General features: G+C 38.1%; 1 protein-coding gene across 1 annotated transcript in view; it reads right to left on the reverse strand.

The window, feature by feature from the left end:
* LOC139722518 (atos homolog protein A-like) overlaps positions 1–22,895 on the reverse strand; it is a 46,259-nt gene extending 23,364 nt beyond the window's left edge. The window contains exons 1-4 of the mRNA XM_071633806.1: positions 22,437–22,895; positions 15,056–15,267; positions 4,564–4,778; positions 3,533–3,658 (exon numbers count right to left, since the gene is read on the reverse strand). Of these exons, the coding sequence (XP_071489907.1) occupies positions 3,533–3,658; positions 4,564–4,778; positions 15,056–15,267; positions 22,437–22,461 (578 nt within the window). The 5' untranslated portion in view covers positions 22,462–22,895. The remainder of the gene's footprint in view (positions 1–3,532; positions 3,659–4,563; positions 4,779–15,055; positions 15,268–22,436) is intronic.
* Positions 22,896–27,024: the final 4,129 nt, after the last annotated feature.

Consider the following 27,024-nt stretch of genomic DNA (forward strand, 5'->3'; position numbering starts at 1 on the left):
TTTAAGACTGACATAACCAGTGCCAAACATTAATAAACATGTACAGTGTAGGGATCAGCTGGCATGACTACACCCTCCTCTCCCAGGCTAATTTCATGTCATTTGCGGTCAAGAGCGTTAGTAACCATGAATCATAGATACCTCACATGAACTGGAGATGGAAGGGCACACTTCCTTCTTTTTGCCATCCCTTGTGCATTTTCCTTCCAAGATAACAAATCCCATGAGGATATAATTTGTATTGTGTAGATTAACACCCCTTGCTTTGTTCTACAAAATCAGCTTAAAAACAATATCTTGGTACTTTTATTGTTACTTTGTGGGGGTGGGGGCTTAGCAGTCATTTCCTACACAGTCATGATTGCATGTTCATGCAGAATTACTTCCCTTTTCCTAAACGTCATAATGTGTCACAGTGCAGCGCTTACAGAATAGTATGACAATGCTTCAGTGCAGCGAAAGGGATTCTTTGTGACAGCCACATCATTAAATGCAGAGGGTCAAGTTAAATGTTTATTTTCTCTCTCTGCTTTTTTATTTGGGTACGAATTTTTTTAAATATAACACAGAGAGTCATGAGGTTTTGTAGTCACAATTAAAACATTTTACAGGCTTCTCATGAAAATGAAACATGCTTACTGTTCATCTTTTTGTTTAAATGAGACTCTTGGTATGGCACAATGGCAAACCTAGTACATCCCATTTTATTGCTTGGTCAGATACAGAATGTATTGGGTAATTTGACTCACTGTCATGAAATATCTTCTGGGGGAGGGATGTGGATGGAAGAAGTTGAACACAAGAGGTTTGCTCACTATGACATGAGTAAGGATGACAATCACTTGTATTATCAAAACAACTGCACCGCCCATTGAAGTGGTTCAAGTTGCACAGCTCGAGATCTGTACAATCAATGTCATTCTACACTACACATCAACACCATGACACCATACTTTCCACAGTAAGCTAAATAGTATCAATAGTACTGGGGGAGGTGGATATCAAAGAATCAAATAACAGATTCATGACATTCAGAGCAATGATGATATAGTGGGCGGAACACTACATCCTTACCCTTACATACTCTATGGGTAGTGACCACTTGGCCATAGGAGTTGCAGAAAATGGATAAGGATTTGTTGAGCAGGAGATATTACTCTTTGAACATTCATAGACCAGTTTCTGTTTGTCAAATGAAGTTGCACTACTTCAGCAGTAATAAGTGGCCAAAATGTCCTTTGAGTCATTGGCGTATCAGGACAATCACAAGCATGTAACCCAAATTCAACTTTCGCTCACTTCCTTGTGGTCAGCGGTCAGACTTCTGTCAACTCTTCACAACCTCTCACAGTCCTGAGTCACTCCACACAAATCTATTCTGACTTCTTTTTGTTGGGGTGGTCGGGCTCTAGTCATGCATTTCTTTTCTCCTTTGTTTTCTTGTCTTCTTTGTGTAAAGCACATGATAACCTTTGTCTGGTGAGCTGTTTTCAATCTTGAAAGTGCTGTGAAATGTTGTTGTTTTTCACCACGAGGGTAGTTGGCTTAAAAGAAGAATACCAGAGGTAAACAAAACCATAGCCGCTACTGACCACCAGTTTGTGGTCAGTGGTCTGCTAGCTCTGAGCACATTCTCACAATCCCTTTGCAAATACTGGGCTTTTATTGTCAATGACCTCCTATTCAAATCAAATACACTTTCTACTTTCTACACTTATGCTACTACTCATGCACAATGGAGGAATATTTATGAGGGCTATATTTGTCCATGTTTTCAGTCCTCGTCACTGTATATATGCATACAGTCTTAAAGCATGGGGTTTCAGCGGATTACTACTTTCAGTCCTTTATAATAGTTAATAAAATCAGGGAATATCTACATGTATTTATGACATTCATAGGTTTGTTTTCTTGTTCTGGTTCTCCATGGGTGTGTATGTTTGTGAGGTATTTATGGTTTTGCTGTTTTGGTCTGGTTGTAGGGGGAGAGGTCAGTGGGGGCTCTTTTAAGACTCCATTGAACTTGATCTTGATTTTTTTTATTTACAGAGACAAGCTTTTGAAAAATAAGCTTTTGTGAACAGCTTAGCAAATCTGCACAGTACCATATTCAGAGAGATGACAGCTGTTTACCACATTTCTTATGTTCACATCACAACAGGAAATCTACAAAATTGCTAATTGCCTATTTCAGCATGATGGTACCACATTCAACACCAGGCATTTACATTTAGTCTATTGTGGACAACAGAGAGTGTACAAATTTGTTATGTAGTCAGAAATTACTGTCATCATTCACTGCATGTTTAACATATGTGGGGGGGGGGGGCATGGGTGAATAGATAACAGCATGACTGAGAGAGCATATCCTGACAGGAGCTCAAGATTTTGACTTTTCGAGATTTGTGTTTAGGTCAAACTGATTGATTTGATGTGGTCATTAAATAGAAACCTCTCAGTGAACTGAAGGAGGCACCACAAGATCTAACCCCTAATGATAATCTATTCTGAGTAGCAAGTTGCTTTAAATGGCAATCATTGTAAAGACAGAGCAGATCAAAAGAATATTTGTGTGATATTGGACATGTATTGTAAAAATATACATATAGCATACACTAGTCATATGATTTTCAAAATGAGTTGATCTAAAATCAGTTAAAAGAATAAAACCTTGGTCATAATGACTGTCACTTCTATTTTCCAAATGAACACAAAAAGTAACCCCAAAATATAATCCTTTCTTTACATTTGTGAGTCAATGCTGTCATGCCTCTCAAAAGACATGAAGGACATACATGCCCTGCACAGACATGTGGCCTGAGTCATGGTTAAAAATGACCCTAGTATGACAATAAAGTGTACCTAAAAGTGTGCCTAAAAGTTTACGACAACTAGGTAAGACCAGACAAATATCACAATCATGTGACCACTGCAGCTACTCACAGTCACCTGATCAGACACAGTGTTTGTTGAGTTTTATGCAGATAATCACACAGTCATAAAACGTTTTGTCTCGTTTCCTCTAATCATTAGTGATCTGTATCATGGTTCTGCAGAGCCATTGGCACAAATAACCATATCATGGGGTCACTTCTCCTTTGCACCCACTAAAATCTTCCTGGCTATAGTGTCTTCACACGCTATAAGGCAATACCAGAATGAGAAAAGAAACAGCCATGTACTACAAACGTTTTCATCTTGACACACAAAATTAGCTTCAAATTAGCTTTAATTTCCTATTGAATTATGCTATCACTTTAGAAATGATAGATACAATTGTATGAATAAGAATGAAAATATTACCAAATTATATATCTTGGGGGAAAATACTGCACATTGTGAAATATATCAAGAATCATGAAATTTAGAAAATGTTATTGTTAATACTATTGAACAAATAATTGGAACTTTAAACGAAATCAAGCCAATTTGAAGAAAATGTATATCCTTCTTCCATTAGGCAAATCTTTCAGACTTCTGAAGTCACCAAGAAGGCAGCCCTATAATAGAAAAAGGGTCAGTGGTCACCCACCTATACACTATGTTGGCTGGTGAGGCGCCGCAGGTTTTGCTAAGCCAGGCACTGAGCTGAGAGAAATGGAGGAAAGACCTGACGGCTTGCATCAGCATGTGAAAGTGACTGTATCCATCCGAGAACCTGCAGGAGAGTCAGTTGGAACCAAAACCAAAATTAATACTTAAGATATAATGAATTAATACACAATCACAGAGACCAGCGATCACTTCTTGGGCAGAGAATGAAGTGGAGAACAAGAGCAAACAAAATCCATTCCTGAACATATTTGTGCAGAACACAATGACTAAGCAAAAGATACTCCACAATCTACTTCAAAAAAAGGTCAAAGCAAAATTTTCATCAAAGAAGCCAGGACAGTAAATTTGGCATTACAAGCCAAGTGATGATGTCATACACCAGAGATTATTAATTTAAAAAAGCTGGCTCTATTGAAAAAAAAAATGAATGGCATAACATTCCAGAAGCATATTAGAATCTGAAAAAAAGTAAGTATGTCTATGCACCTGTTCTTGTTACAGATTTGTTTTTTAAACTTTTAGCTAAAGGAGCATTTAGATTGCTCTTAGTTTTCGTGCTTTGTTGACAGAGACGATCAATTCTCACATGAAAACCTGCTCAAATTACTCTATAGTATCTTTAAATGCCTTTGATTGTTAAGATTTGTACTTAATAAGTATGAATATTCCAGGCTATCTTGGACTGATGTCTAATTCAAAATCATGAATCATGGACACATCCCTCTGGTGAATAATGCCATTCTTTGGATGATATGCAAAGTTCAGAAAGCCTGATGAGGTAGGATACAAACAAATCTGTCATTCAATGACTGAAAGGATGCTTTGAAAAGCAAACTGTCTGGAATGATTATTTTTGTCATGTATTCTTACTGCACAGGCATCTGTTACAAGTTCTCAATACACATGACAGTAATACTTGCTGCATTGACTCTTTATAGTGTCTTCAGCCCAGACCCCCTACATCAAGTAATGGATGACCACATAATTGGTGGTATCAGTTCTCCTTACCTCTTTGGTAGGACCTGGATGATCCACTGCTCCAGAACAACATACTCCTGCAGTCCCAGCACCTGTTCCTTGCCTCCTTCGGCCGACGCCCCAACCTCAATCCGGCTCTGGTTGTCATGGCAACAGTCCGGGTAGAGAAGGACCTCCACGGAGACGGGAATATCATTGCGGCACAGGAAATTGATGTAGGCGTTCACAGACTCAATTTGAGAACACTGTAATTAGAGAAAACCGGTTTGATAACATGACGGCATGATGCAAGCAAAATACCAACACGCGCACACATCCCGAGCAGGATTCATGATAGTCTTAAGACGAGCTCTATGGTCATTAAGATCACTCATATTGCCATCATCATCATTAAGGTATGGAGATGTTAAAAGATTCATTGAGCAAATGACACACACCTCGGGTGTCAATCATCTTTCCCTCAAGCACTTGCAATCATCCCAAAGCAATTATACAAAGGGCATGTCATTACTGCAACTGTTCAGCGTTTCAGTTGACATGATTAATTGCTATGTGGTTATAAGATAGATGTAGTATCTTGAATGAGGAAAGCCTGTAAAGATATCTAACTGACAATCGATTGAAAGAAGGTGATATCAACATTAGCATCACAGATTATATGTCATAGTGCTATCAAATATTTTGACCAAGTTTAAGCCAGGCTCTCAAAATTCCACTAGGTTTGATCTATCTCATCTTTTGAATTGCTCTGCAAGCAGTCAAAACAATTACTCTGTTTTGTTAACTGACTCTATTTTCCAATCAGTAACAGCTCTGTTACATATTACCTTTAACCCAGGCCAATATCTTTTTTTACCTCAATGCTTATCAAAAGTCCTATCAAAGAATATGTTACAGTTACAATATCACGCCTGCTTTGAACTCCTTGACTCAAACCATTAATATCAATTATAAGTACTCCTAAATCCTATTAATATTACTTGAATGAATTGGTCTGTACTAGTTCATGCCTATATACACAAATGTTGAAATTTCTTTACCTTTCACCTTGCTGAGACATGTACACATACCTCACAGAGCAAACAAATGCATAATTTCTTTATCACTGTACATGTATACCACTGGTATTCCTTCATCAGTATTGATTGAATGTTCTGATATTTTTACAGTTTTCTCATACTATAAATGGTAACACCTGAAACTACATTGTATTACCTTGTCACATCATTAAGATTTCATGATCTTAATTTCATTCAGATTATAATTATGGTACACTACTGCCATACATAGTCATTAACCTGAAGTAAGAAACCTAAAGTTCATGTCAAGTTGACCAGGAGAAAAAAACCCTTTAATCTTCACTCTCAACGCAGATAAAATTCTGTGCGAGACTTGATCCTCAAACTACATTTGTATGTGATGAACATGTGAGTTAAGTACGGTAGAAGTCCTATTAGGATATGCCATGACGAGTGCAGGAGGTAGACGGATGGACAAACACAGAGAATGCTTAATGCTTCAGACATCCTTCCTGCTAAAGGCATTTCAAATGTGATTAAAGCACCCTTATCTACATGCATTTGTCGTATACAGGAACACATGCGATCATTCAGGCTGGAATGAATCTTGGTTTCATTATTTCCGTTGGGAAGCGCAATAACATCTTGAGAAGCGAAAAAGATACTTCATGAGCTCCACATGAACTTTTCTCATCTTCACAAAAGCTTTCTCTGAAAAACGAACAACTTGGATGGCTGGCATCCAGACAAAATCTATGGAGAAAGGCCCAGAGTATGCGAGTTATCCACCAGAGTAGATACGGCATGAGAGGGAAGATAGAGGAAGTGAGGAAATGAAAAAAAAATGCATAGAGACTCCATGAAACGTGAGAGAGAGAGAGAGAGAGCAAACTATATAATATGTTAAATACTGTAGCCTTGAGTCTCTAGCTACATTCATTTTGAAGTGCAGTCATAGCAGAGTTGATGGGCTGGCAAAAGAACGAGCCAGCGATCAATCATTGCAGGGAAGGAACCTTTCACTCTTTTTAAGACGGAAAATCCCAGCCTGAAGGAAAGACAGGCTATGAGGGCCTTTGTAGAACAAGATGATGGGCAGGCTATGGCTCCACAGGCCATTCCTGATGAATGGGAGACACAGTCTGAGAGGATGACAAATCTCAAATAGACATTTTCAATCATCTCTGCATGCAGGTACCAGTACGTGTATCCCCCCATTTTTAAGCTCTATACTAGTACTTTAGCCAAAAGGGAGGAAAAAAAGAAGGCAGATACCCATCGCTGACACAGCAAGAGATTCACCCACACACACAGTCAGATGTACACATACTACAAACGATACAATCGTCTTTTCAAAAGGTACAGAGTGGTCCACACAGATCTTAGCATGTCACAGCGCTTGCTAAAATTTTTATGCAAAATCTTTATGAAAAATATGCAAGACATTTTTGGCACAATGCCAAGAAATGACTGCATGCCAGATGAACAATAATGTCTCTTCAAATATCTGTTTAGTTTGCCAATGGAATATCCACATGAGCTGCAAAGACCTCTTGCTTGTTTAAAGACGAACACACCAATAACTTGCACCCAGAGTATTTGGGACAAATGTGAGGAAAAAATGGAAGAAAGCACAAGGTCAGGGTGAAGTGCTTGGGATGATAGTGATAAGGGTTTAGAGAATATTGCCGTGTACTACTAGTAATCTGTGACAGACACTTGAAACTCAACCAAATCCTCTTGTCCAGGGGAATCTATCTCCATGATTGTGAATCACAACAACATTACTATCACTGCCATAGCTGACTTTTTAAATATTCTCTACAGCATATGTAGCGATACTGATCAAACATAACAGCTTGAAGTAGATTTAACTCTCTCACAACTGGTTCTTTTTTATACCATTCTCAATATATGTACTGCACAATTGCCACCAGTATTGACTGAGTTAAACAGTGAGCAACAGACACCCTTGTCTTTGTGCATTGCCTCCCAGTATAGTATCTCCTCTGCTAAAAGAGAGAGAGTAGTCTATGATGTCTATCTTTGATCCAAAAAAAAAAAAATGTGTCTCAATCCAGTGGGGACGACTGTTCTGAAGTTTCCTGGCAATCAGAGCGTAATGCGTTTCATGATTGGGAAGCTGGAGATAATTGCTGCCAGCGACCGAGTGTAATTCACTCATAATCGTGTCATATGATAACAATTTCTTCTATTTCATTCATTCGAAGCAAGTCAAAATTACCTAGTAATCAAGGCTTCCCCATCTACAGAAATAATTCATGCTTCCCTTGCTGGAGAATCATCTTGTCTGTCTCAGTGATTGCCTGCAGTATTCAATTTGCAGACAATTTCAGGCCTTTAATGTAGAATGTTGGTGAAAAGGTTTTCTACTAAAATGAGTGCTTCACGGCACTGTCGAAGACCAGATTACAGAGATGAAAGTGGTGGTTAACAAAAATATTCTCAAACTACGCACCCAGAACCAGATACTGCAAATGTAAATATTTTTTGTCTTCCTCACTCTCCCTGGTTTGCAGAGCTTAAGTTTTAGTAAGCAGTTTTTTCTTCTTTATTATTATTATTATCATTATTATTCACAATAAACTTTGGAGTATGTGCATTTATGTTTGCATGATAGCATTTTAAAATTAAAAGCATTGAATTACCCAGGGCACCTGATCTGCAACTGCCTCATTCTCATCCATGTACTCAGGTATGCGAACATGAAAAGATTATATTCTGCAACTGTACAGTCATGAGATAAATGTTGCATTAAGGGCTAACAGATGAGATTGTGATGTAATAAACTCTTCCATCTATTCAATGGGCAAGCACTTTCAAATGTTACGGATGTATATAGAGCCCACTCTGAATAGGTCTACGTGTATGGCTGTGCATGATGTGACTACCCCTTTACACGCAGCAAATATGGGAGAGAACGAAAAAAGCCCGCCGCATCAGTCAATGTTAAACATCTACCAGTACTTATCCATTAAGCATGCAAGCTTGGCATTTTTTATTTTTTTTTTTTATTCAAAGGAGTTCATAAATGATGTAATCCCCTCTCATTTCCTGATGAAATGTTTTTTACACTCCATTGATATCTTATGTAACTCGTGCAAAAGTAGAAATTTGTACAAATTTCATGCAACCAGAAGCTAGCAAGAAGCATGCGAATATTTTTGCATGCCATATGTTCTAGTAATTAATGTCCTGATTCCGCCGAATTATAAACACATGATTTTTATCCTACCCAGCTGAGCGCGAAAAATTACTCGCACAGAAATATCTACTTTTTCAGTAATGTGGTTGCAAACTACAGTGATGTTCTCTGTGACATCAAATTTTAATCTACATGTTTTTATTTCTTTCATCCAGTGTTCACATGAAGTCTTTATTCTTCTAGTTTGGAAATTGATATAGAGCACTTATCTGAAGTCCACTGAGTAAGAGTTTATAACGATCTCATGTAAGGATTAGCACAGCAAGAAAAAAAAAATCAGAAGAAAAGCATTGATCCAATACTAACTCTACATCTACATGTGACAGCTGAGTGTACAGAGGTTTAGGAATGCTACATGTAAACATACCGGTGACAGATAATGGCATGATAATATGAATCGAAGGGGAACAGAGTACCTAAAATGCTGCTGCAGTGAATTGAAGGCAGCCATACATCTCCTCCCATGAGTCCCAATTGATATTTTCACCACTGAATCTTTCACATGCCTTCTCATCCTCAATTCAATTACTGATGATGACATCATATTATCTTGGTTTGATGTGGAACATCTGTGAATGTTATTCACACCATGCATTCAAGATATATCCTCGATATGTTACACCATATTTATACATGCCCGCAACAATATTATTCATCCTTTTCAACTGGATAAATGAGTCTGAAATTTAAGAGTGGTTCATTCTACTTGTATGTTTTCTAACTAGAAAAAAAAGAATTGACAAAAGTGTCTGATGAAAGTGATGAGAATAGATAAAAAAGGATGACTCTTTTATTGTATTTTTTTTTTCAAGAGTACACACATTAAATTATGCTTTATTTATATCAAATTCTGTGAGACGGTACACAATACTTTATTGTACCATAATACAATTGTCTAAAGAAAGGAAGGAGTGTGAGAAGGACATTTCAGGCTCCAAAGTGAATGGACAGTGTCTTTTATAATGGCTGGCAACGCATTTGGTTTCCATGACAACAGTGTACGTAATGGTCTGGCACAGGCAGTGAACAAGCGGTGACTGGTCTCAAAATTCAATTTAAAATTACACACTAGACAAGTTCATTGCAGCTGTATAACTATGGAGTAAGATTTTAGATAGGGTTCATTGAAAGTGTTTTACTCTATTTTTGACTACGTATTTTGAAATTACTTTGTCTTTCACAACCAAAATTTATTCACTTTAATGATTCAGTATACAGATTTAACTTCATGGGATGTGAAGTTACTCAGTAGACCCTATCATCAAAATCTATCTCCATATCAAAGTGCAACAAGTAAGAATTCCTTAAGTTGCTTTTGGAAGATGTAACAGTATTTTTATGTGAATCTTATTAATTTGTAGGCTTTTTCTAATATCGTGTTAACTTTTATTGAGATAATAGGAGCATGTGACAATCAATTGGGTAATATGGCATGCACACATACAGTGTACCACCAGTACTTGCTTCAATATGGGTTGGATCTAACATGGCCTCATGCTGACCCAAGATAAACTTCAAAAGGAAGGGAGCTGATCATCCCGCCCATCCCAATTCAGCAGGATCGACTTATTTCGTATCTTCTTTTCTTTCCTTTTGAGGTAAATATCAGTCAAATGATGCCACCGATTAAAAGACTTGCAACATCCATCCCAGGATATTGAACATCTCTGAAGCTTTTAATTCAATGTATGATGCAGAAAATTACGGGACAACAAATGGCTTTGCAGCATATAAAAGAGCATTACAGGTCAATCTTCAGAGACATTTTATAATGGCATGGCATCGACTCGCAAGATTGCGGGACGCATTAAATGCATGACTTGCCAATCTGTACACCCAACCCGCTTATCCACGCGAGCCCTGCTGTTTGACGTGACACCGAATCTATTCCTGGACAGCTGGAGGAAACGTACTTGTAATTCTGTCAAGAGCGATAATCCCCACTATGATTCCCCAGGAGCCAAAGCCGTGTATACTCCCCCAACATATGTCAGGTAATTAGAGTCAGGATAGCAAATGAATTTGATACAATTGCTATGCATAGCTGGCTGACAGCCTACTATTAAAGTCGTGACCCTTGCCATTAACCTAATTCAGAAAGAGTAACTTGAAGCAAACTCTGTCTCTTTAAAACTACATATACTGTACATTTGCTAATGACCAGGTGGTAACGCACAATAAACGATATGCCGGGAAAATACCATGTCGCGAGTTCTCCTTTGAAAAATTGTTCTATCAGTTTAATACAGCATGGCCCTGAATACACCTGTTTTATGAAAAAACAACAACAACAACAACCTAGATTTGCATTAACTGAAACTTAGTAGTAATACAAAAATTTTCTGATCTAGAAAGTGACCAACAACTCTAGCTGTCACTGTAAATCTAATTTCTGTTAAATTATTTATTTCAGAGAATCTATGTTTGATGGAAAGTTGAATCTCATACAAAATTTATAATGTCAGAGCAAAAAAAAGTTTTGCCTTCTCAGGTGCAGACATGGAAAGTTTTGCCTTTCCTATGTCATCACCATAAAATGTGGCATTCTGTTGAAACCAGCAAAGTATGTTACATGTTGAGGATTCCTAATTTTTTTCTGTGTTGTGCATTGCACAAAAGACTAAAATACAACTTAAGTATGATTTCTGTGAAATTGGTAAAGAAACTAACTAATAATATTGTACAAGCTGTTATTTTCACGAGGGTTTAATTATTGCAAATTTTGCGAATCACCGTTGGACAGCAAATTTATAAACATGTAAAAATATCACCATCACCTAATCTTGATTGCATTTGCAAATTTGCAGCACTAAAATATCAACATGCTCATTTCTGAGGTGGGGCAAAACCATGGCCATGGTTGCTGAGTATGTCACATGTTACATGCATCCCTCTTCAATCAATAAAACCTTAAGTACAAGATCTTGGTTGCTGAGATTGCATGCTATGTGTATAAATGTGTGTGTACTACCACACCAGTAGTTTCTATGAATGTACATTACATGTACACTGTAATGGCTCTATAGTGGGAAAATACATGAACATGACGTAGACCTCATTACTTGGTAAACTCACACCACACTTAAAATATACCTCAGTGTCAAAGCGTGTAAACAACATCTCGCAAAAATGTCTGTGACCTCCTCATTAGCAAAAATATCTGTACATGAAAATACAATAAGCCCAAGTGGTCTTGGGAAATAAGTTCAAAGCATTTGACAATATTGCATTGAGATTCGTAGCAGATAACATCATATAGAAATTGACTACCTTTTTCTTGGAGGATACGTGCATAAAAGTAAGATCATAACATTTGCTGGTATTACACCTCTGGCAGCACAATAAAAAAGAGAAAACATATTATCGGTGACATTTCACACATGAACCAAACAACGTCACGGTGATGTCACAGTAACGTCATGAACGTGGCTATTTCAAGGCGCTGATTGAATAGTACAGCTGTCTGCTGAATGACAGGAATAACTTTCCTCATATTTGCCTGGAATTAATCAAACATTTTGCTTTTCCAGCATTTCATTGCATTAATGATAAACTACCCACTCAGTGGGGCACCCCCTCCCCTCCCCTCCCCCCCCCCCCCCACCCTTGGTTTACGGTTACATCTAACGTCAGCCTTGTGCGACAGGAGGCCTAGTTCTGTGAATACACATTGTGACACCGTCTGCCTTGGATGTGGAGTCATTGCAGATATAACAGGGCATCCCATTGATGTATGCAACATCATGCAGTATGCCTTCCCTTCCCCCACAAATGTGGCTCCAGTTGAATGGGGAGAGAAAATGGCTCACCTCTCAAACTCTCACCTCAAGCTACAATGCCCCTATTCAAAGTTGATGGTAAAGCAGCAGCATCAATACCACAAATATATCCTCTAAAAAGACTATGAATCCCCTCTATATTGTCAATAAAATTTCCACGTACAAGTACGTGCAACTGAAGCAGCAAAGGTACGAAGGACAGAATTAGCTGTATGTAGGGCATGAAGGTTAGGGCCATTTACCCATCTGCAGTTGCATGACCAACACGTCAGAAGGTTTTGTGTGTCCACATCGTTACAGTTATACATGTAGTTTGTTGTTCCACAGGTTTGTTATTCTGAAGGTCCTTAATTCCGAAAATAGAATAAGGTTCTTTATTCTGACGGTTTGTTAATCCCAAACTGTAAATAGGTTAATTATTCCAAAGGTTCACTAATCCAAAAATATAAAAGGTTCGTAATTCTGAAGGTTTGTTAGTATACACCTTTTGATTATTTTTGCAATATAATTAACAGACCTTATTTCATTTTCAGTATAACAAAACTAATTTCATTTTTGGATCGACTATTTGGGATTACAAACATCACCCATCGTCACATGGTTCACAGATGATGTAATACATGAGAATGTTTGAAATACTGTATCCATGCCTGTGAACGCTCAATATAGGGTAATGGTCCATCCATAAACTTTCTTCTTTTTTGGCCCATTTCTCCAAATTAACTACAAACTTCTAATGATTATGATTATCAATACCTTCCACTGGGACATTGTTCATGACATCACAATGTAGTCTAACATTGTTGTGTCAATGGCATTTTGATGACAAAACCCTCTACACTCTCCTATCTCATATCCATACCATTGTATCTCACTAATATATTCAAAGTCATGTTCCGAGTTCTCAGTTATCATTGCTACATTGTCATACTGAATTGAGATGTGTGAATGCTGCAAGCAAAGCACTTTTTACACAATGAAAACAGCAATTGATCAACACACCAACCTACGGCTGAAATTCATGTTCTTATCATTGTTCCATATGCCTATAAAAAAAATTGTGAACTCACAGAATTCTGAAGAACTCTTCTTTGGTCTCTTTAATTCTGTCACTTTTTGTTTTTTGTAATCTGATCATTATACTTTCAGTCTCCATGGGCAATGTTTTTTTTTCTTCTCATGTATCTTTTATGCACAGTGTCATCTTTTACATGGTTGCAAGGTATGAGTAGAACCCTGCAACACTTTCATTTTTATTTCACACTTCGTTTTAGGGAAGCACACGTGTCCTCTGTCTCAAGCTCCCCTAATTCAATTGTTCACACATGACAACTGCTATATGTACCTAATAAGCACAAATAATTGCAATGCACTCCAATTCAACTGACTTCTGCTGTTGTTACATGTATCATGAGTTAAGTAAATATGACCTTTAAATGTTGTGCCTAATTCACCAGTTACTTTCACAAAGTTTTTTTTTTTTTTGCCCTTTTTATTCAAGGAAGCATCTTTCAGTGGCATTATTGCATTAAGTTGACTTTTTTTTTTGTCCTACTAATGAAAAAGTCACAATTATATCAATGCTTATCACATTGTACAGGTAGATAGTTTCCATCATGTTCCATTTCTATTCAAGTTGCCCTTCCTGAAATGTTACAGAATTCCTAGCTAGTCTTTATTATCTCCCTCCTCTCCCCCACCCCCCCCCCAAAAAAAAAAGAAGTGGGATGATTTACATACATACAAAAGTTTTCATGTCAGCTTGATAACCTACAGTGTATGTCATTGTTTTAAAGCATTCAGTGTGACCTTCTGATGTTAATGCTTCCTACATAAAATGCTTAGCAGAATCATTGTTACCTCCGCCAAGGGAGGAGGTTATGTTTTCGTTACCGTTGGTTTGTTCATTAGTTCGTTAGTTCGTTAGTTCGTTAGTTCGTTAGTTCGTTTATCCGTGTGCAAAATAACTCAAAAAGTAGAGGACGGATTGGGATGAAACTTGCAGGAAAGGTTGAGAATGACACAAGTAACAAACGATTAACTTTTGGTAGTGATCCGAGAATTTTGGGGGAATTTATGAAGGATTTTTGATATTTTGGCAAGTAGGATCAATGAACTTGGAAGTTCAATCTGCGCGTATTTGAGGTTTGCATGCGCGCACTAAAGTGCGTGCTCTAGTTTCTGCTAGGGCGAGTCGCGCCGTGCAGCTGAGGGTTTGTGACGTAACAAAGGCTTCTGTATTAGGAAATCGGGCGGTACGTATCTATATGGGTGGAAATCACTGATATCTCTCTGGAAGAACAAGATCAGTGGTGAAAATGAGCTGCATGCTTGGCGGAGGTCTGCGCTCTCAGAGTGCTTTTCTAGTTTAAACATGTATTCCTTTTGTTAACACTGGTTACAAGCTTTTGGTGCACTGCAGTCTACCAAATTCAGAATTGCACATCTGTCTCGAGTTCACATAATTTGCAGAGATAAAAGAAGTGGGGTGTCCTTACCGATTCTTTCTCGGGACAGCACTGGTGCTTGGACGTGCCCCTGGCCGGCGGGCAGTGCTCACCCTCGGTGCGACCCTTGACTGACTGTTCCGGCTTCCTCCCCTCCAGGATGAGCAGGGCGAGCTCGGCACAGAGCTGGGCGGGGAGCCATTCCCAGTCTGTGCTCTCTTCATCCAGCGGTACCTCCCCCCTCCCGGCCTTGTTCATGAAATCTGCAGAAAAGAAAAAAGTGAATGAAAAAGAGGAGCAAAAATCAGAGTGATTATCTCACACCTGCAGACACCACACATAATGACAAGAATAAGCAAGAGGAAGAATTTACAGTGCATAAAGCAGCATATACAACACTGTATGCTCAAAAAACAATAATACACAGCTCAGGGAATCCCATACAACTGATGTCTCCTGTGCTGTTTTTCTTGCTCTACATCATTTGTTCAAGGTAAACCCTTAGCTTCCTCTAACTTTCTCATGAGATGGAATTCTGGGTTACATTCAACTATTTGGCTTTAAAAACACAAGAGAAGCTTGTACTTGTAGCCCCTTCAAAGAGTTCTTTTCTTTACATTTTATTGTGTAACATCGCAATAGAGTCAGCTATGCTACTGGAAGTTAGGTATAGAAATGGAAATTTGACTATACCTTTGCATGATTTAATCAACAAGGCCTTATTTAGCATTAAAGCACTAACATAATCAATAATTTTGTCAGGTGAAGTTCCCCCTCCCCTTTCCACATGAGAGGGGAAGAGAAATGAGGAAGGGAGGTTTACACCTTAGTCTTGAGGACAAGACAGGAGTCCATGAGGCAGAGTTCCAAATTATAATATTTGCTAGAATTGTGATATTCACTGGAACTTCATGTTCATCTGTGTAGAGGAAGAACTCGTACTTAATATTGTGACCTCATAGGAAATAATCCAGGAATTATAGCTGACTTGTAAAATCACTGCCTACAAATAGACAATCAGATGGTGAAGTTCTGGTTGATGAGTTTGGTGTTATGTTAAATACAAGATACAAAAACACATCAAACTGTGTAATATCAGCCCTGCCAAACAGTCATGGAATAAGGAATGATTGTAATTTAGCATCTATCCCTTCTTTATGATATCATATCCTGTGAAAGTGGTTAGGTTTGCGTGAGTAATTTTTCGTGCTCGGCTGGGTAAGATGAATTCTGCATGTGTTTAATTACGCAGAATCAAAATATTTATTCGTGGAACATATGAAATGTAAGAATATTTGCATTTTTTATTTTCATGCTGGTTTCTGGTCACACGTAATGCACAAAAACTTCCACATTGGCAATTGCAAAAATTTCCACTTTTACAGTACTCACTGTAATATACACAGTTTGTATCAATGTTTTTGGACATGTTATGCAGAGCATTTGACACGTCAGGACGAGCATCAATCTCTACAGCTGTCACATCAACTCGCTGTAAAGACGAAAATAAGCACATGGCTTGAATAGTAGACTAAGGGAGACAAAGAAGGAAATTCATCCATTTCCATTTGACCTCACACTGGAGTTCTATCATTTTATGCTTGAAATGCATCATTCCCACAGTAGGAGAGAGCTGCTTTATCTCACCTTAATTGCAAGTTAATGTCGAGAGAGATTTTACCCAGGCACTTCTATCAGGAAGCTCAGCCTCATAGCAAAGAGTCCAATGGGAAATTCTAGTGGTATTGTTGCTGATTCTTCATTAATGTTAGTCTAGCTCAGAGACACAGGTTTTTCACAGTTTATCAAGAGGTACCGGTAGCACAAATAAATCACTGACATAAATATGATAGATTGCCTGAGAGTGATCAAAGCCTTGTATGATAGCACACTGATTTTGTGCTTATGAGCAGGATGAGGTCCATCGAAGTGTTTTGTACTCCACTGAGGCTGCCTCATACTGTATCAGTAAGGGCACAAGTCTGGAGTCAAGGCTACCTGAGTTATAAAGTGACAGCCTTCGCTCATGCTCAGAGAAGATGAAGGATCTTGGCTATATACATAATACCAACGACTAAAACTTCACTTTACAGTCATCAGGCTAACAGGAAGACACCTAGATTATTCCATGATATCATGAAAGAGAGTTCAAGAATAGTTATTTCCCACTGCTTGACTTTACAGGTACCTTGATACATGTAGTACTTTGACTATTGAGGTAAACTTTGACTACTATAATATAACCAAATCCGACATCATGATGATATTTTTTTTATGACAATGTAGAGGCTTGTCAGAAGTGACTACATGTATAAGATTTAATACGGAATTGCACTTTAAAATCCACCACAAGCTGGTGTAAATAGCAGTAAGCTATATTTAGTGACCACATGACCAGGTCTACTGTCATGCACTTTCACCATTGCCCAATATCTACTTACTTGAATATATGTAAGAGTCACATAAATTCTACAAGAATTAACCTCAAACTTCCTTTTGTGTCTATCTGTAGATGACCCCCCCCCCCCCCCCCCCCGAAAAACAACAACTTTCAAGATTTTGTCAAAGATACAGTGTATCTCACCCTATGGAAAATTACACAAGCTGTATGTTTTTAATTTAAAAAAAAATCAAGCAAAATATGAATGAATTATAACAACAAGTTTAATGTCAGACTTATGACGTTTTAACTTAGTTTAAGTTGAGGGAGGAAGCTTTATAGAACATGTTATATGACTTTGTCTATAATCACTGCTTGTCAAATGGTGCATGATTTATAGGCCTGCAATAAACAGAAATCTGGAGAATGACCAGACTGTCAACAGCACTATAACTCTCTGAACACATGTCATCAAGACAAAATACCTTGTGCAATGGCTGCATTTCACTTTCACTATTTTTCTCTAACAGACATCACTTTCAGCTACTCCACAAAAAAGTTTGAACAAAAGAATAGACACCTGACAAAGAACACAGAAAAAATTCATTCACCAATATATTCCCCACTTATCTGAGGCCTACACAATGTGTGGTCAAACCTAAACTTTCCTCTGGTCTGGCTGCAAAAATCATATTCTGTGACAGGAAAAATGCCCAAAGGATGAAAATGTCAGTGATTTGACTACCTGTAGGCCTATATCACATGCTCTCAACATGCACCATATCTCTGTGATTCTGAGAGCCTGGATTTGGATCTGTCAGCATTAAACTCTGCATGGTAGAGTCACTGCTCTGGCAAAAACACAGCAGGTTGTTTGCACACTGTGGAGGAAGTGTGACTTCACTGACAAGAATGTGCAGGAAATACTGCATTGTGATGTGTGGGAGGAAGACGTCTTTAATGGCAGGACATAGCACTTCATTACCAAGCACACATGGGCTATTCACACATCTCCCTTTAAAAAAAAGAAAAAGAAAAAAAACGGTCATATCCTTATCTACCTTATTGTAAGTACCTGGATATCTTTAATGATCAAACCCTTTAGTATTTTCCTTGTGCCCTGAGTTCATGTCAAGCCTTTAACTGATGATGAAGCATGTCTACAATTAATGTCTAACTGCTGGCTCTGTACCTGCATCGAATAGATTTCCAGGCTGCAGGTAGCACCTGGCAGATATGCAAATGGAAATTTGCAACATAGGAAAATGGCACCATCGTACACTATAAAGCATAAAGCTGTGCATTACATCAAAACTCCAGCTTCATTCAGCACCATACAGTGTATTTCACTGACACACAGAGATGTTATGATGTGCCCACAATTTGTTGATCAACGCGTTCGAGCCAGCAAACTGAATGCCTGTTATGTTCATAAGTGGGAGGTCATTGTGGCAAGCTTTAATCTACGCAGGCTAAGGTCATCAATCCAACAACTGAACATAATGGACGAGGCTTCTACAGGGCTGCGTGCACCTCTCTTACATACATGCACAATGTATTATGCTGCTGCACAGCAAGATGACCCAGGGGATACTACACCTTTCCACATACATTTGCTTGTTTTCATGCCGAACAGCTCGTGGGCAGAGACTACTACGAAACCAAAGTCTACGGCTGACTGAACATCCACAGCCTGACAAATACAATTAATATTTACAGTACTTGCTTTTTTTGCTTTGAACAATGCAATCAGTTCACTTTACGAAAAAAGACAAAACATACCACATGCCATACATCTCCACACTACTGTACATTAATATTTCATGTCCTTCACACAGCAGACAAAAAAAAAATCCTTCCTAAACAAAAATAGTTACAGTAGCAATATAAATGGGAGTAGCTACGTAGGCAATCGCCATGTCAAAATGATGGTGTGTATTCATGAGCTACGGCCTACGCTCACATGACAGAGCGCATGATTTCCATTGCACTGGAAGGATTAAAGACAAAATAGTAAGATAACCGTTTTCAATGCAGCAGATTTGTGTGTTTGTTTTCCCCATTGATTCTGTGTGTAACATAGTTCATTTGAAACCTACAAGCGTACTTCACACAGCAAATGCACAGTTAGTATTCATTCTTATTGTATCTAAAGACTATCAAGAAAATTCTCTGGGTTTCATTTCGTGCTCCTGCCAATGACATATTGAATGTCTCATGGCAGTTAGTGTGAAATGAAAGAATGATTTGGAGTCAAAAGGTGAATGTACATATGTATAATGGCTCAGGGAAAGGGGGACAAAAGACCATGAGTTCCCAAGGACAGAGAGACAAACACCACAGGAGTCCTCAAGAACGGAGTCGCAAAATAAAAAGAAAACCAGTAGTCCTATAACAGCGGTAAGATTACAATGACAATGGTTTCGGGGTCTTGCTGGAGTCAATAGTTTCTTGGAGCTGCAGCTGCCAATGTCCATGAAGACAGCTGATCTCTCTGCCTCTGAATGGATGACAAGGCAATCTCAAAGGTCGAAGGCCAGACAAGAACAGTGCGTTTCAGCAAAATATTTGAGGGAGGATCTAGCATCAAGACAGTTCCAGCCAGCAGTATAATGATATGTTGCATGCACTGTGAATGCACACCAATCATGCCTTACTTTTACTATCACTGCTGGGTTACATTTGATCGTCCAGGCCAGCTACACTGTACATGTAGCTTGGACAAGCCTGGTCTCTAAAGCATAGGAGGGGAAAAAGAAAACGAAATGCAGCTTGAGGGAAAGAAGGTCGCGTGCAATCAATTAACCTTCTCCACTGAATTTGTGATTGACATCGTTACAGACAACACGTTCACCCTCTCAACCATGCACGCACTCAAATGATGCTAAGTGGGAATTATTGTGTATAGGGCCTATTATTGTACATGTAACTGGAGGAGAAGCTGTGACGAGTATTGCAGTGAATGCTCTACAGTAGATGTTGCATGACTGTGCACTTTGTGTTGATATGTTTTTCTTCTGAACATGAAGGCAGGCAGAAAACCTGTAATCATCAACTATGATCAAGGCAAGTTACATGGATATTGGTACAGTATGGTAGCAGGCATACCACAGGTACCTGCAGTACCAGTACATCAATAAAGCAATCTAAAATAATCTCTAACATTATTAACGCAATGACCTGCAGTGACAGAACTACTGTAGATGGCAAGAAATTCTTTCTTTTTTAAATAATTTTTCTTTCATTTTATATAAGTTCCAGTTGTAATCTAGACAAATAAGATTAACTCATCAGTTAAGGCCTATAATGCCCCTATAAACAACTCACTCAGGAGGATGACATTGTGTGACTGGTACATATACCTATCTAGAAAAGAAGGCCATTTATAGCTGCTAAGCCAAAGCGCTATTGACAATTTATGGTTTAGAGTCAAAACAGCCATCTCTAGGCACTTGATCATTTGGTGAGGACATCTAAAACATGCACTAGACTCAAGGCAATTTTGGTCACGTATACCTAATTAGAGAAAATCTGTTTAACATTAGCTCCACCTGGCTGATCATGCATAGTACATAATTTCATGTGAACTTGCTGATGCATGCAATTGCAGAAGGAAAAAAGAAACTGAATGCCAATATGCGGGGGAAAAAAAAAACTGAAACCAGATGTAAGAGTATGTCCGGACACATTACCATTATTAAAAGTTCCTGTTCATATACTGTAATTATCTCACATGCAATCATACCAAACATATAGGCCTCATCCTTTCAATACCATAACCTCAAAATAGCACTGACATTGTATTCAAACAGGTTGCCAATTCGATATAATATGCTAAAAGAGGAGTTAAATGCTCTCAATGTTCAGTTTTGGTTGCATGCCTATTTTAAAGCATCTGTCTTTATTTGCTTGGTAACACAAAAAGGTCAAAGTTATGTTCTTTTCTTTCATTTTGCAAGAGCATTGCCTTTCTCAGTCGACAAGGAAATGTTAATACATGTACTGGTATGTTACAGATTACATTAATGTACTGATGTTTCATTTCTCCTAAAATGTGCTAGCCCTATGCATATTCTGACCATAATAATAATATTAATGATACAAATATCATCAGCAGCAGCAGCAGCAGCAACAACAACACTTTTGAGGCCTATATAGTGCATAACATATGGTGAACATGTCCCTACGCACTCAATGAGCTGTGACCATTGTCAGATTTTTGTAGGGTGTTTTTTTTTTTTTTTTTTTAATAGGAAAATGTAAAGCATTGGCTATAAGACCACAACATTATGCAAGTCTACTTTCACTCCATTGGAGAAAGCAAGCATGTTCACTACCAGACCTGAAGTTTTCAGGCAATATAAAGCCCTAATGAGATTCATTACATGCCTACACACATGGAACAGGCCCAGGCCTACATGAGCAACATATGTTTTGGTATGCCTATGATTACAGGGAAACCCCTCCGTGATCACACTTAATGAATATCTCACATAGGCCTACAATATGGTACAATACATAAAGTATGATTTGCAAGCATTACAGTGAAGTCAAACATGCTACATGTACATTTAGGACCCATGAGTATATCATACTGATATGATAACCTATTGACTAAAATGTGCACATTACCAAGAATCACATGTATTGATTCTATTTGCATACACCACATGTCAATATACAGCTTTTAACACCAACAAGTTTCCAAACCCACTGTACCATACAGGCCCTAAGGCATTCAGGTAATGACATAGGCCTACACAATGCAGTGCAACGGGTATACAATGTATGTCGACTGTACCATACAATGCTCAAATGTGTAAACAACAGTTTGCAGGTACCCCCTACATGTATCTACAGTCTGTTCATGCGACTATTATCAGATGTCGCAAACAAATTGTATTAGTGGCAAAACGAACTATGATCACTTCATTTGGATAAAAATCCTCATGCAGTACAAAAACACAACACAATGTTATTATTTAACAACTTGATAGATCATCAATATCTTTTTTTTTTTGTTTCATTGAATGAAACTGGACAGACACTTACATTGATAGAGACTGCATGATGCCATCTTTCAAAAATGCTCTGGCATCAACTTGCAAAAATACCTTCTGATGTAGCAACGGAGTCAGTGTTTTCACATCCTCAGAGAGTTGGGGAGTTACTTCCTCTGAACATTTTGGAAGGAAAACAGTCAAATATGGCTATACCAGCCTGTTATCTTACTTCTCGCCAGGCACCAGGCTATTTTTCAAGTTGTCTGAGCCAGTGCCAAGGTTTGATCATGAATATTCATCATACTTCCCAGCACTGCCCATTTGAGGGCTTGACAACATGGGCCCTGTGCGAGAACTGCACCCTGATTGGACAAAGGTTCTCCCACTTTGCATATAACCCTGTGAACCTTACAATCAGCTGTCTTAACACATGCTGAAATGCGTGGCCGCTCTCTGTGCATGTGTGTGTACATGCTCTGTGTGTTTTCACAACACAGGCTGGCTGTTAGGTATAGGAAGGTGGTGTTTACATTCCCAACGCACCTAGCAATATAAGAATAGAAGTGCTGAATACACACTATGTGCACTGCCACATAGGCAAGGCCAAAATAATGGTAGGCATATGGCTAAGTGCACACTATCCATTTGTACTATCAATTACTTATTTCAAATCTATGCTGTGGAGAATCTCTATTCTCAAATTAAGTGGAAAACATGAAATATCATTTTATATATCTGGCATTTCATCTACTGTAATAGTTCAATTCAGCTACCATGTGTCATTTTCTATTGCTAGCCTCAGCATGGGCTGTAAGCCACGTCAAACTTCACATGTAAGTTTCCTATTGGCATATTGCAAATAAGTTTTAACATGCAAATATCTTCTTCTTATTAAAGACTAATCAATATATATATATATATATATAAGTTAGTACAAATGTATGCTCACAAAGTACAGGCTGTTAACAATAACATGAAGGGTCAATAGATATACCTCAAAATGTCCATCTCTAATAACACTGTGAGTTCTGATTTTACCCTCTTTTTTTTAACATACAAGATCGAGTCCAATCTGTTAACTCTTTGATACAGTTTTCTTTTCTTTCTTTTCATACTAATGGATATGAAAATTTTGCCATAATCAATTGCATTTCTTAACATCATGCACTTGGTGCAGTGGATGGAAGCAATTATTTTTGCAATATCATCCAAAAACCAAAAGTTAAAGGGATGGTACAGTATTGGTGGAGATGAGAATTGGGCTTTAAACTTTTTGCAAGATACCAAAAAAAACTCAAGATATAGTACAGAGCATACCATTTTAAGAGGAATTCAAAGTTAAATTTGATGAAAATCGGGTTTTGAATGACTGAAACATCCAAAAAACAAAGTAAAATAAAGCGATCGTAATAAAGTGTGGGTCCCACACTTTATTAGAATTGGTCTTTTTGGATATTTCAGCCATTTTAAAACCAATTTTCATCAAACAAACGTTGAATTCCTCATAGAATGACATGCTCTTTCATATTTCACAAGAGGTTTCTCATTATCTCACCCAAAAATGTTAGAAACCTGAAATTAGGTCTCAACCAAGACTATATGATCCCACAGAAGAGCAGCAACAGTCAGCATTATCTCGCCTGTCAGTGGCGAAGTGTGGTGTCTTCAAAGTAAACTGCCTCTCCATGCTGTGTAGTTGACTTTGATAAAGAAAGTAAAATCAGACCGACAAAGTAGTAGCCTATATAAATATGTTTCCTAAAGTCAGACATAAAATTAACAAGTTGAGGAAATTTCAAGGTTTGTAATATGTTTTGATATAGAGCAGTCACACAGGTCAGAATCATGGATAAGAATGGGTATTATATCAGTGTCTCTCTCACGTTACGAGCTGACCTGGACACAAAGTTTTAGTCACATTCTACTTCAATCTGAATGATAAAGATAGGCCTATATATATAATATGTCAGATCAAGTTATGGAAAAATAGTATTTGTGACTTGAATATTATCATATTTCAGGGGAGAGGCTTATGCTACTACATGATTAATCAAACTCATTATTTCTGTGTGGATACAGTCTAATACACATTGACATGGTCATTTCTTGCATGTTGTACAACTGTAATACTGTTACCCTGGGAATTCTTTCCTTGAAAGAAAGAGGATCTCTATGCCCTTGGCTTTATTTGACAGACAGTACTTTCCAAATCATATTTATATGACTTTGTACGGTATAAAGTGTTATTTTTGCATACAGATATTTTTCCAAATTAGGAGGTCACAGACATTTTGGGGTGATGTTGTTTTTGCAAACTGACACTGTCGCTATCGAAGATGCATTGTTACCCTAATGCACGGCAACATTCTTGTGATCCAACTATGATTCACAAAATTTGTGAAAATTAAACCCTTGAGAAAATACCAGCCTATAGAGTACACAACAATAACACAACTTGTGCCAAAGTTTCCATGAGTTAAACCTGGTCAAATCTTTTGCTCATGCTGGGTTTTGTTCTTTATAATGGTAGGATTCCACATTTCAGTAAAAACCCACTTTATTTCCAAACATTCCTCTGCACAGAGTCTCTAGCGGTATAAAAAGAATAGCCTTGTTTACATCTGATTGGATAACAGAGCCTTGGCAAAAGCTGGGATGGGCAAGCCACAGAATACCTATAATACATGAAGGTCACCTACCCATGGGCTTTCAGGCACAGGAAAAGTACACCGCACAATTATTGATCCTCCATAGTATACTCTATGAATATTCATTAGTCTCTTGTCAGCTAGGTCACATGCCTGCTCCTGTATGGTGTTTGTATAGGCTTTTGTGTTGATATGCTTATTAGGGGACAAGGTGAGAGAACAGGCCCTGCCAAAGCTGTAGATATGGAGTGTGAGGAAAGGCCAAGAGGGTCTTCGTCTTATCCAGGGTAGAGCACGGCAAGTCTATACAGCAGTATACTACCATACCAAGGAGCGTGATATTACTAGGCCCATTGCATGATGGTGCCAACTAAATTCATGCATGAATACAACCTGGAATCATTTGCACAGCTGTAAAATCAAACTCCAGGAAATGAAAGGCCAGATGATTTAAAGGCAGAAAATGTCACCTGAATTAGGTCATTTCCAGAGCAGGGCTGGAACCCCCCACCCCCCCCCCCCCCCTCCCCCTCCCATCCAATGAACTGGCATTTCTGGTGGTTGCTCTTGGTAATGAACTTCCCACAAACGGTACTGTCCTGGTACTCTGTACACTCAGTTTTTACAATCACTGGCACTACTGTCCTCTTGATGAAAACATCAGATGCTGCCTTCAGCCAAGTATCAGTATTATCTATTTGCATTCATAACAAAGTATTGAAATACCAACTAATGAATCTGATAGAGCACTTTTCAGTATACTTTTTGAACAGTCCGGAGTCTTAGGAATAGGATGGGGATCTCCAAAAAAAAAAGATGGTATAAACTGCAGCTCTTGTTAACTGCTTGTTACGTGGTAACACAAGATCATACATGTATCTTGTTAACTCGGTCGACAACTATAAACCAGAAGTTCAAAATCTACTTAACCTACAGGATATTATCAAGTACCTAAATGCAAATTGATTGATTTCGGATGGCAATTAATTATGTCCGTGCAATCTTTCCCTGTTTCATGTACCAGGTACTTAAGAGTTGCCTAATCGCCTGCTCAAGCTAGCAAAAGCATATTTGTGTCATACTTTGAACACATTCCAAAGATCTGGTTTACTCAACTAGCACTTTGGCAATTAGGCTCATCGTTGGGCATACTGTCATTCTTTTCTATCAATGAACAATGACAAGAAATATTATCAGATTAATCAGAATACCCACAGACCAAATTAATGCTAATGTTCTCAAACAGAAAGGCAAACTTTGATGCCGTCAGAAGAGAGTTTGCAATTGATACAAAGGGAAAACAGAACCTTTTTTAACGACATTAGAAAAAGAAAACACTGCTTGGGCAAAACATACTCACTTCCTACTTTCCTTTTATCATTTCCTTGAAGTATACAAGTAAGACTACTTTGCGTTTTAATCCTTCGAAAACAACGAAAGCACACTGAGTTATTTCAGCTAGTGTACAAAAAAGGGTGTGGCTTAAAATAAATCACTTGAGGAGAAGCCCACTTGGTACTGTTGCTGCTGAAGGCTTTCTCATTTGCAGAAGAACATGTTTGTTACAAATCTGAAAGATGTTTCTCCACATGCTGTTAAGGTATTCAGACGAAGATAAGTCTTCTCACAGACCACACTAACTGCAAACATTCTATATGATTGTGTCATCACGAGCATTGTTGTCTTTCAAGCACACGGTTTACACTTCCATGCAAGAAAATCGTGTATATTGTATAAACACACAGAACTGGCAGTCATTCCAAGTTCAGGCTTGGCTACACTGCATTTCCTCACAAGATTGACCACTAAAACCTCATGTGTTTATCAGAGGTCAATCTGTTTCGATCAAAAATGCAAACACATTTAATTTATTAGAAAAAATCACAAAATCCAACTGTAGAACACCTCCTGACCGTAACTGGCCAAGCGCAATTGAAGAAATTTGTTTGGAGAAATGCAATTCAAGTCTACAATCATGACTTGCAAAAA

The sequence above is a fragment of the Diadema antillarum genome, unplaced genomic scaffold (genome assembly GCF_040938485.1).
Source record: "Diadema antillarum isolate AM-2024a unplaced genomic scaffold, OU_Dant_1.0 scf00000167, whole genome shotgun sequence".
In the NCBI taxonomy this organism is placed as follows: domain Eukaryota; kingdom Metazoa; phylum Echinodermata; class Echinoidea; order Diadematoida; family Diadematidae; genus Diadema; species Diadema antillarum.